The 11,058-nt window shown below is 36.5% G+C and overlaps 1 protein-coding gene across 6 annotated transcripts in view; it reads left to right on the forward strand.

The window, feature by feature from the left end:
* The window catches only part of KANSL1L (KAT8 regulatory NSL complex subunit 1 like), a 137,168-nt gene that overhangs the window by 122,373 nt on the left and 3,737 nt on the right, over positions 1-11,058 (forward strand). For 5 of the 6 annotated variants that reach the window (XM_028112223.2, XM_028112226.2, XM_088021570.1 and 2 more), the window contains exons 9-13: positions 3,906-4,034; positions 6,442-6,560; positions 7,334-7,458; positions 8,888-8,942; positions 10,148-10,260. In XM_028112223.2, coding sequence (XP_027968024.1) covers positions 3,906-4,034; positions 6,442-6,560; positions 7,334-7,458; positions 8,888-8,942; positions 10,148-10,260 — 541 coding nt within the window. The remainder of the gene's footprint in view (positions 1-3,905; positions 4,035-6,441; positions 6,561-7,333; positions 7,459-8,887; positions 8,943-10,147; positions 10,261-11,058) is intronic. The other variant, XM_028112227.2, reaches the window with a different exon arrangement.

The raw sequence follows: 11,058 nt of genomic DNA on the forward strand, positions 1-11,058 counted from the left end.
AAATGAACAGAATTTCCTATAAAGAACATTATGGGGGTGGGCGGCGCGCCTGGGTGGCTCAGTCAGTTAAGCGGCTGCCTCCTGGGATCGAGTCCCACATCGGGCTCTCTGCTCAGTGGGGAGTCTGCTTCTCCCTCTGTCTGCTGCTCTGCCTACTTGTGCTCTCTATCTCTGTGTCAAATAAAAACCTTTAAAAAAAAGATTATAGGAATAATTGGTGAAATTTAAATCAGTCCATAGTTAATAGTATTAAATTTGATAGTTGTGTGGCTATGTAAGACAATACATGTTGACAAATTTACCGGGACATTGTGTCAGCAACTTAATCTCACTGGAGTTCAGAAAAATAAAGCAAGTAAGATAAACTTAGTATTTGTGGAATCTGAATAAAGGGTATATGGGACTTCTTTTTACTATTGCAAACTTTCTGTTAGTCTGAAATTATGTCAAAATGAAGTTTATTTTTTAGAGTGGACAGATGAGAGAGGAACAGCGGCACCACAACCCACACAAGCAAGCCAAAAGCTAGGGCTTAGGCTTCTCCACCTACACGTCCTCATATCTAAACCCATTATCAGTATGATCTGACTCATTTGTTTCAAACATGCTCCTGTCTTCATTTCTACCACTTTCAGAGGCCAATCTAATTATCCCTTATCTAGACTGCTGAAATAGCCTAATCAATTAATTATTTCCCTCCAATCCCTGTAGCTAGTGATCTTTGGAAAATGTAAAACTGCCTACGTCACACCTGTTCCCCACCCCCATTCCTTAAAATGTCTGACAGAATATTATAGGAGACCCCGAAAGTCCTACCTACCTAGGATGACTCCTGCCTGTTCATGGTTCTTTTTCACTATACTTCCTTACTCTATACTAACTGCTGTTCCATTGTCAAATTTATCTGGCTCCCTGTTGCTTTGGGCCTTTGTACATACCATTCTCTCTTCCTTCCCCTTGGCATCAGCGATTTCTGTTCATCTTTGAAATCTATCACTTTGCCTGGGTACTTTTCCTAGAGCTGTTATATACTCCCACTAACTTCTCTAAATAGTACTTCTCTTTTCTGTTACACGTTGGTTGCAGTTTTTGAGATAATGTCTATAAACTCCATTAGCGGCAAGGATCATGACTGCTCACCAGTGTTCCCAGGGTCTAACACAGTGCCTGGTGTGTAATTAGCTCTCTCTGAAGTTACTGAATGAATAAATGAAAGGGAAGAAAGGGAAGGCAGGAGATAGGAGAGATACCATGTCAAGGGGTGTTTTAGGATAGAATCCGGGAGAGGATTTTGGAGAGCAAGAACTGAAAGACTCAGAGGGTTATAAGGAGGTAAAGAGAATGTGTAGTTTGATTTTGAGTTGTCATATATTTCCTACTGTTTCAAGAGTCTGTTGCAACCTTACAAGATACTAAGGAAAAATAAGCATAAAGAAAACTCAAGTAAAATTCAGTAAAAAGTACCACCTTAGGGAAGGTTGAAGTTTCTTCAAAAAGGTATTTGCTTTTAGAAAACAGGAAAGGTGGTGAATTGCTTTTAGAAGAGAAGGGTGAGTTGACTGGAATTTGTTTTAAAATACTCCAGAAATGTTTCCATTAAAACAAAAGAGAGGGCATTATTAGAACACCTGCATGTATGAGGCATATTATATATTTTAAGACCTCTCACAATTCTAGTTACCCCTTTCTAGAAATGGATTTAGAATTATGACTGCCAGTTCATTTTGTTTTCTATTTATATTTAACATCTTTCTCTGCATTCTTTTGGGTGGTTAAGAAATCTTGGGGGCCATCTTAGAATTCTGCCATTTTCCCTGAGCTCTTTTTCTTTTAAGATTTGAGAGAAAGAGAGGCAAAGGGAAAGGGAGAGTCCCAAGCAGACTGCGCTGATCTCACAACCAGAGCTGAAACTGAGTTGGGCACTCAACACCTCCCTGAGCTCCTTAAAGTCACTGTTCTGTTTTCCAGCAGCTAGTTTTGCTTTGTCAATTTGATCTTCATTACTTTGCAGTAATCCTTTTATCCCTTTTCTGGTAACTTTTAGGATATCTTTGTTGTGATGTATGATTCAGATTTTTTCCCCCACTTGACACTCAAATGAGTTCTTGAGATCTTATGGAAAAATTTTTGTCTATCATTTCTTCAACATTACCTCGCATTCTGTTCTGTTGCCCCATTTTGGTTTGCCCTTTTCTCTCCCCATATTTTCCACCACTCTGAGTTGTACAGTTCCTCTGCCAACCCACTGATTGTCATGTTCAGCCACGTCCATTCTGTTACTTAGCCCAATTAGTGATGGTTGTTTTTAAATATGAACAATTTTATTTTCCATTCTGAGGTCTCTCTAAAGGAACCTTTTGCCTGTTTCTTTCGGCAATGTTGTTTTAAAGACTTGTTATTTGTATTCTGTGAATCCATCCACTGTTTCTTGAGATGGTTCATTTGTACTTCATTTTTTATGGTGTTGGTACTCAGATTTTTGGAGATTTGAGTTCTCAACTTTAAAGTTGATATTCACTATTAGGACTGTTCTGCCACTGTTATGTATGAAATCCTTTTCTCATGGATAGGGTAGAAATTTGCACTCAGTACTATTTTCAGAAGCAGTTAGGGACGGGCAGGACATACTTCAAAGTGAGGCGCTTGGGCATTGCTTTCTCTCTACCCATCCATTTCTCTGCCCAAGACTCAGATTGTTACCTATTAAGGCAGATAATCTCAAGGAGCGTAGCTGAGGAGTTGGCATGTGTAATCATCCTATCAGATAACTATCCATCTAGGTAATTACCTAGATTACCATCTAGGTAATTGTCCTGCACCATTTCCCTTCCCTCCAGGTCTAGAGCACCTTTCATGATTCTATTTTTGTGGTAGCACTTTCCCATGTGCTTTTGCAGTGTTTGCTCTTCAAATTCCCTATGATAGCAGTCTTTCAGAGATTCCTCACAAATTCTGCTTTACTTACAAGTTCCCTTTTATTGCTTGCGATTGTGGATGTATATGTGCAGATCTTTGCATATGTCTATGTATAAACCTTTTGTCTATTATTTTTAGGGTGTTTTGTCATCTTGAAGTCAGAGTCCCAGTTATTGTTAGACCATCCTTTTTTCCCCCTCTGTGTTGGTGAGAAATTGGCACTTCAGCCTGCATTTCTTTTTTTTTCTCCAAACCCTTCAAAAAAGAAGCCAATATGGTTACTAAGCCAGTACTGGAAATATGGGGTTCAGATAGGCAATAATCATGATGAAACTAATTTATTGAATACTTATGTCAGATATCCTTCTAATGACTATTACAGGGATTAATAACTCATTTAATCTTCATAAGCCCATGATAGCTGCTCTTATCCCTGTGTTACAGATGAGGCAACTGAGGCACAGAGATACTAAGTGACCTAAAAGTTTAAGAGAATTCAGTGCTTTTAAAAAGTGTAAGAATGGTGCTGGGTACTGTCAGTTTGATGAAATCTGGTTCTTGCTCTCAAGAGGTCCCTGTCTATTGTGATTTTGTAGACTCTTACTTGATCCTATGAATTACTTTCAGATTTAAGGGCGAGTGGGGAGCTATAACTTAGGGATTCAGATCATATTCAGCCAAGATTTACAGACCTGAAACAACTTCCTAAGATTTTGTAATTTAGAGAAGACTTTGAGAACAGGTAACCTTTTCTTTTCATCCCCTTCAAGTAATGGAGCAACTATAGGAAATTGGGCACTTCTTGAAGATGTTTTTAAGGAATCTTATTGGGGTATTTTCAGTTTAGGAGCATTCCATTTTGATATGTATTTCTCTCATTGTATGTAATTTTGAACTGGTGAATTAATGTTCTACAATGTTGTAAGTACACACAAATTAACATGTTCATTATGTGTTAAGGAAAACTTCACATTTCCTTTCTGTTTTAGTACATAATACTTCTCTGAATCAATGGAGAAATGGATATTCTCCTACATGCAAGCCTCAAATAAGGTCAGAATCTTCTGCACAGCTGTTCCAGGGAAGAAAGAAAAGACACTTGAGTGAAACAGCATTAGGTAGGTTAAAATGAGGATATGAGCACTAGTAATAAATTGAAACTAAAAACTGAAAATGATCTTCAAAGAACCTCTGCTTCATGGAAACTTATAATCCAGAATAGTCCCTATTACACAAAATATCCATGGTCCTATGAATGTTAAACAGCATATTCACGTAGTCAATTCAGGACTGTGTGGACTGGGCATCCATCCACTTGAGGGCAATTAAGGATTTCCTTCCTATATTCCCTAACTAGAGTTATCTTCTATGGACTGTCCTCCTGGACAGAACTTAAGCCAACGCTGTGTTCTGGACTCAAAATATGTCAGTACAGAGGTGCCTTACAGCCATTTCTGGTACTTACGTGGAGGTGTCAGTTCAGTGAAGCTTCCTTAGAATTTTGAGAAATTGGATGAGATTCACCTAACATAACTCAACCAACTAGTTCAATTTCCCTTAGGAACTTACAGTTCCAAGATGATCAGTAGACATCTTTGAAATCAGAACTCTTCTAGTAATACAAAATGGGGTTTGTTGTGGGGATTTAGGACTATCGGTTTCCAGAGTTACTGCAAATAACGATTAAAAAACTTACCAGAAAATATACATTTTAAATGGCAAATTATTTATGTTTTGGTTCTTGTTCATTGTTCCAGTGGACAGAACACTATATACATTAGTCAAATATTCCCCAGATGTAGTATGTCAGTATACCCAATAATTTAGAAATTGCATTCAAGATGTACTGGACTGTAATTATACTTAATGGATTTAACATGTTTATCACTACTATCTCTAGAAATGCCACCATATCAGCCCAAGTCACTACCTGATAATCACTACCTGATGAGCTAGTGTGGCACGAAATTAAATGCCTAGCCACAACCAGAGATATCATTGTGCTTTTTAGTACCTCAATCTTAAAGACAACCAGGAGTCACCTTAGCTTTTGAAGAACTTACATACACACACAGATCTTCCTCTTTTGACTTATGACAGGGTGACATCCCAATAAACCCATGGTAATCTTGAGTCAAAAAAGTATTTAATACGCTAACCTACCAAACACCACAGCTTAGCCTTAAATGTACTGGGAACACTTATATTAACGTAAGTTGGGCAAAATCATCTAACACAAAGCCTATTTTAAAATAGTGTTGAATGTCTCATGTAATTTATTGAATACTGTACTGAAACAGTATAGAATGGTTGTATGGGTAGAAAATGGTTGTTAAGTGTATCGATTGTTTATCTTTGTGATCACATGGTTGACTGGGAGCTGTGGCTTGTTGCTGCTGCCCAACATGAGTATCCTACTGCATACTGCTAGCCCAGAAAAAGGCCAAAACTCAAGGTATGATTTCTACTAAATGCCTGTCACTTTTGGGCCATCATAAAATTGAAAAATCCTAAGTTGAACCATTGTAAGTTGAGGATTGTCTATCAACACACAGGAAAACTTGTATCTCTTAATAAGATCCATTATGAAATTCACATTACCTAAGATATAAAATGTTTCACTTGACTTGACCTAACTTCAAGTTTGATGGAAATACAGAAAGAGAACAAGATCCTATACTACAAAGAAGTAACTAGATAACTCCCTAGAGTGCAGAACACCTTAACATATGTCATGAAAAACAAACTTCCAGATTGCAGGAAACCTAAAAGACAATCACCAGTTTCAGTATATGGATCCTGATTTGAAGAAAGTACTAACCATAAAGGACATTTTTTAAGAACTAGAGAAATGTAAATATGGACTGGGTATTAGACTTTACACTACATAGGAAAATACTTTTTAACACCAGAAGTAAAATAAGGGTGGTAAATAAGTGAATAAATACATATTCATAAACAGGGAATCAAAACAAATGGGAAAAGGAAACATGGAAGAAACACAGAAAATACCAAGAATAGTAGCAAAGTTCTAATCAAGATCTTGAGAGAAAAAGAGAAATTCCATCCATGAAATAAGAATAGGATAGTATAAATGAGTGACAGACCAGTGACTTAGTAGAAAAAGTCTCAAGTAGAATGGGTCAGAAGATCAAGTTAAGGAAATCTCCCAGAAATTAGAACAAAAAGTCAAAGATATAAGAAAATGAGAAAGTAGAGAAAACTAAGGGGATTAAGTCTTTGGAGGTTAACATCAAAATAACAGGCATTACAGAAAACATGAACGGAGTAAAGAGAAGGGATGAGATGTACTGGATAAAACTTGCCAGGACCCCTGAAAATGGAAATAATTGTGACAGAAATGTGGGTAAGATTTTTTTCATTTCCTTAATTTTTTGATACATAAATTTTAAAAAGAAAAAAATTAAACAGATAGGGAATCATGTTACCTAAGTAGGAAAGTAACTTTAATACCTGTCAGTCCTGTTTAATGTATGACATTCTCAACGGTTCTTTCCATGGCAGGAGAAAGAACTAGATTTGAAGAATTTGCTTTTCAACGCACAGAACCAGGATCCCATAGCAATTTTACTGCTGTTACTAATGTCAATGTTATATCAAGAACCCAGAATTCATCATCACAAGTAGGTTTTCTTGCATACTGAACTCTAAAATTGCTTTATAGATTTAAAACTGACTGATAAAAAAACTCGCAAAATCTATAAACAGCCTTACTTTACTAGCACATATCGGCTTATTTAGTAGTATCTTACTAGGTAACAATAAATCTGATTAAACTTTTTTTACTAGTGAGCTAATAACTCAGTAGTCCTTGATTATGGCTTTCTTTTTTTTCCCTGTGTGAAAAACTACCATAACCATTCCTACTCCTTACCAGGAAGCTTAACAAGAATCCAGCACTCGTGTTGTTCTTACTATTTTGTCATCTGGTCAGAGAAAAGAGGTTAAAAGGTAAAAGGGTTTAGAAAAAACTGTAAAGCTCAGGGACCAGGAACACATAAATGAAGAGTATAAAAATGATCTTTACTAAATGTCACACCAAATATTTTCATAGTCCTTCCTACTAAGGAAGTGTGTTTGTTAAATGATCATTTTCTTGACATTTAGGGTGCTTTATGGTAACCTTTGGTAAGCGTTTTGCAACTTAAGGCATTCATGTTTTTTATGGTCTTAAAAATAGGCTTATAGGTATGCACACAGAAATGTACACTGCATACCTGCCAGAAGGGCTTATGTTGTTTTACAGGAGATAGGTAGCTTTCTTGTTTTACCTAACATTTTATAGTCAGGCCTAGCACAACATGGTTATAAAACACGTAGAGTAGGCCTCAGGAGAGGAGGGCGGCATCGCAGCTAACGAGACACTGTGGTAACACCGCTGTGATCCCCCTTGCAGAACACTGCACGACGGAGGCTGAGAAGCGAGAGCTCCTATGACATAGATAACATTGTGATTCCCATGTCATTAGTGGCCCCAGCTAAGTTAGAGAAACTCCAATATAAGGAAATACTTACTCCAAGGTATGTATACTTACATCTCCTTATTTTCTCGCTTCCTTCGTTTTCTTGAATAAACTTAAATAATTTAAGTTAAAATTTTAATTAATTAAAGGAAGATGCTCCTCTCTCCCTTCCATTTGTGAAACCATGGAGGAAAAATGGTGAAAGAAATCTTACTCATGCTGAAAAAAAGTGCCATATATTATCACTTTAGTTGTCAACTTTTATTACGAACTGGGAATTCCTAAGACTGACTTACTCTGCACTCTTAGTCTTTTATACAGTGATATTTGGTTCTCTCTGTGTGTGTGTGTGTGTGTGTGTGTGTGTGTAGAGAGAGAGAGAGCACAAAAAGGTACTTTAGGGATGTAAATCAGTAACAAATGATCCTTGCTCTTTAAAATGGAGTTTTGCACAAGACTGCAGAGTGTTCAAAGAAGGCAACTACCTCTGCAAGGAATATTCACATTGTAAGACAGTAACACTTGTAACAACAAAAATAAGAATTTGATGTGTTGTTGCCAATAAATAGATTAGCAGGAAGATTTGGGAAGACATCATGAAGGAGGGAGAAAGAACAATTTATTCACACAGGGGAAACCACAACAAAGGCACAAGCTATGCCAGAGAGATTTTTGTGTAGGGTGATAGAGGTATGGCTAGAAAAGGGATTAGAACCAGATTATAGAGGTCCCAGAATGCCATACACAGATCTGCTTCCTACTGGCAGTAAAGTTATTCAAAGTTTCTGTTTTTTTAAGCAATGATGAAAACAGTTTTTTAAGAACGTGAATCTGGTACCAGGAAGTAGGTAGAAGAGGTTGGAAACAGATACAAGCTCAGTGACAACTACAGTAATTCCTACCCATCTCTATTCTAACTGATTTCAAATCTTATTTCTAATTACTTTGAGGTATTAAGAACTCTTACTACTGTAGGAGGTATTATGAGAAATCCTACAGAGAATCTTTTGGGATCTTCTACATAAAAGTAAGGAGTAACATTTGTGATTATGATGTTCTGCAGCAATGATGTTTTTCAATTTACTTTGGAAGGCTAGAGCTGGCTGGTTGGGTTGGTTCTTTAAATACAGAGGAATTCTGTGATCCAGTAGTTAAACCTGAGAGGCCATGCTCTCCCCTCTCCCTTCCTGCCAAGCCATTTTATCAGCATCTACTGACTTAATAAAATTGGTACATTCTTAGGTACAGAATGCAGCTATGCAGAAGAGACCGTTTCCTCTAAGGCCAAAAGTAAAGTCTCACCTTCTTGTCTTTTTTTCATAACACAAATTGTTCTCTTAAAAAAAAAAAAAGTATGAAAATACAACCATTTGAATTAATGGAAGCCCCAAGGAAAGAAAACATTACTGCATTAGCTGTGTGTGCTCAGAGAATAAAACTGTTACACTTAGTTAACAAAAGCTGAAATTGGTTTGTATCTTCAACAGCTGGAGGATGGCTGTTCTTCAGCCTTTGGATGAATATCATGTAGGTGAAGAGGAGGTAAGCTGCCTTTCACTTATGGACAATTGCACTTTATATATTATGAAGCCTGCTTAATTTGGTGTTTGAGGAACTAAAGGGAATCATAAGCCCCTTAACATGCACTGATTTTTTTTTTTCACTTATGAAAACAAAATTCTTCATTAAGGATATTCGTTTCATTAGAAAAATGTTTTCGTGCAAATTTGCAAAGACAGTAATCTGTAAAGAAATGTAATAAACACAAATCTTTTGCTTACATGAATTGTTGAAATACTGAATTTACATGAGTATCTATATTCATTCCCAGTATTAGTCATGTTTTTCTGCATGAAGACATTTAGTTTTAATATTCAAGTCTACAGTGCCACATTCAAAACGTTGGGAACAAATGGCTTTTGAATTGGGAAACCTTTGGACTTGAGAAAGTAATGTGAATGTGATGGATACATCACATAAGACATAGAGGGAGTCTAGGATAGTTCTCATAATCAAATAATTAATGTTTCTATAGAAAACAGTTCTAGAATTTGGCCAGATCAGGCTATGTCACTGAATGAATTAAGAACACTTGTTGTTTTAGAGTTTCAGAATGCGGGAAAGGGACTGTGAGCCTGTATGGGTAAAACTTACATTAAGACAAGAACAATTTCAGGGAAAAATACTATGTAACCAAGCACTATTATGTAAGACATTTTGTGTCATAATCTTTCTAGGTCCACTGACTGTGTTTTTAACTATCAAAATTTTTTTAATGCCCTCCCCTCTTTTAATGTGCTTTTCCCTAGTTTAGAATGATCCTCGCCAGGAAACCCAAATTCTTAAACAGTACCACCAGTCTTAGAACTCCAGATTGTCATTAGTTAATTTTCATTTTTCTCAGTTTACTTTGCTTTGATATTAAATTCCTAGAACAGTAAAGGGCAATCAATATAAATCTTTGAATGAATTAAGAGAATTTTTTATGCAAAGCACTGTGAACTTATCTGTAATCTAGGTAAGTCTTCAAAGATGACCGACCCAATAGGAAAAAAGTTGTACAAGAGGAGGAAAAAAAAAAAGTTAATCCCTCTATTTTGGAATTTGAAGCTCATCTCATAACACTTGTTCTCTCAATTTAGATTTTAGAATTTTCTTCCTATATTGTTCTCTTGATGAGGAATTGACACCTGTTCTCATATTTCAAAATGTTTCTGATAAAAGAAAAACTTTATTTCTAATTCCAGGTAGAAGATCTTTCTGATGAAGTCTTCTCCCTAAGACACAAAAAATATGAAGAGAGAGAGCAAGCCAGATGGTCACTATGGGAGCAAAGCAAGTGGCATAGAAGAAACAGCAGGCAGGTGTTACCAATTTAAAAGCCCAAACCATGAAATCCATGAAGAATCAACAAAAATTCTTCATGAGTAATGAGAGAGACCCCTAAAAAGGAAGAAAATATACTGCAGACCATCAGTTATTTGTGCACTAGAAGTGAAACACAGCATTTACTGAGTACATTCCAAATAGATTTTGGCTCTGACTGATGAAATGCATTTCTCTATTTTCCTCCACTATTTCCTCATGCTTACTGTCAGCCTGAGAAACAGATTTAACTCAGCAAATGATGTGAAAATGCTCCCTAGATAGAGTAGGCCATTTCAGGGCACTTTAATAGCAGCCCTAACGCTAGGAATTAGAATCCGGGTGATCAATTTTAACATAACCACTTAAAAAACATGTTGTTCTTGGGCGCCTGGGTGGCTCAGTTGGTTAAGCGACTGCCTTCGACTCAGGTCATGATCCCGGAGTCCCGGGATCAAGTCCCACATCGGGCTCCCTGCTCAGCGGGGAGCCTGCTTCTCCCTCTGACCCTCCCCCCCTCATGTACTCTCTCTCTCTCATTCTTGCTCTCTCAAATAAATAAATAAATCTTAAAAAAAAAAAAAAACCAAAAAAAATGTTCTTAAAAAAAATTTCTCAAGAAACCTGTCTAGTCTAAAAAGCAGATGGTCTAAAATAATTCAAAAATATGACTTTGGGGGAAAGGAAATTAAATCCTAAAAACATAATTAGTAATTATATATTTGAGAAAGTCCATGGTATTTTATATTTACACTGGGTTTTTTTTTTTTTTAAAGATTTTATTTGAGAGAGA

This window comes from Eumetopias jubatus, unplaced genomic scaffold (genome assembly GCF_037043125.1).
Source record: "Eumetopias jubatus isolate StellerSeaLion01/CBP00866 unplaced genomic scaffold, mEumJub1_p1.0 scaffold_3, whole genome shotgun sequence".
NCBI classification, from domain to species: domain Eukaryota; kingdom Metazoa; phylum Chordata; class Mammalia; order Carnivora; family Otariidae; genus Eumetopias; species Eumetopias jubatus.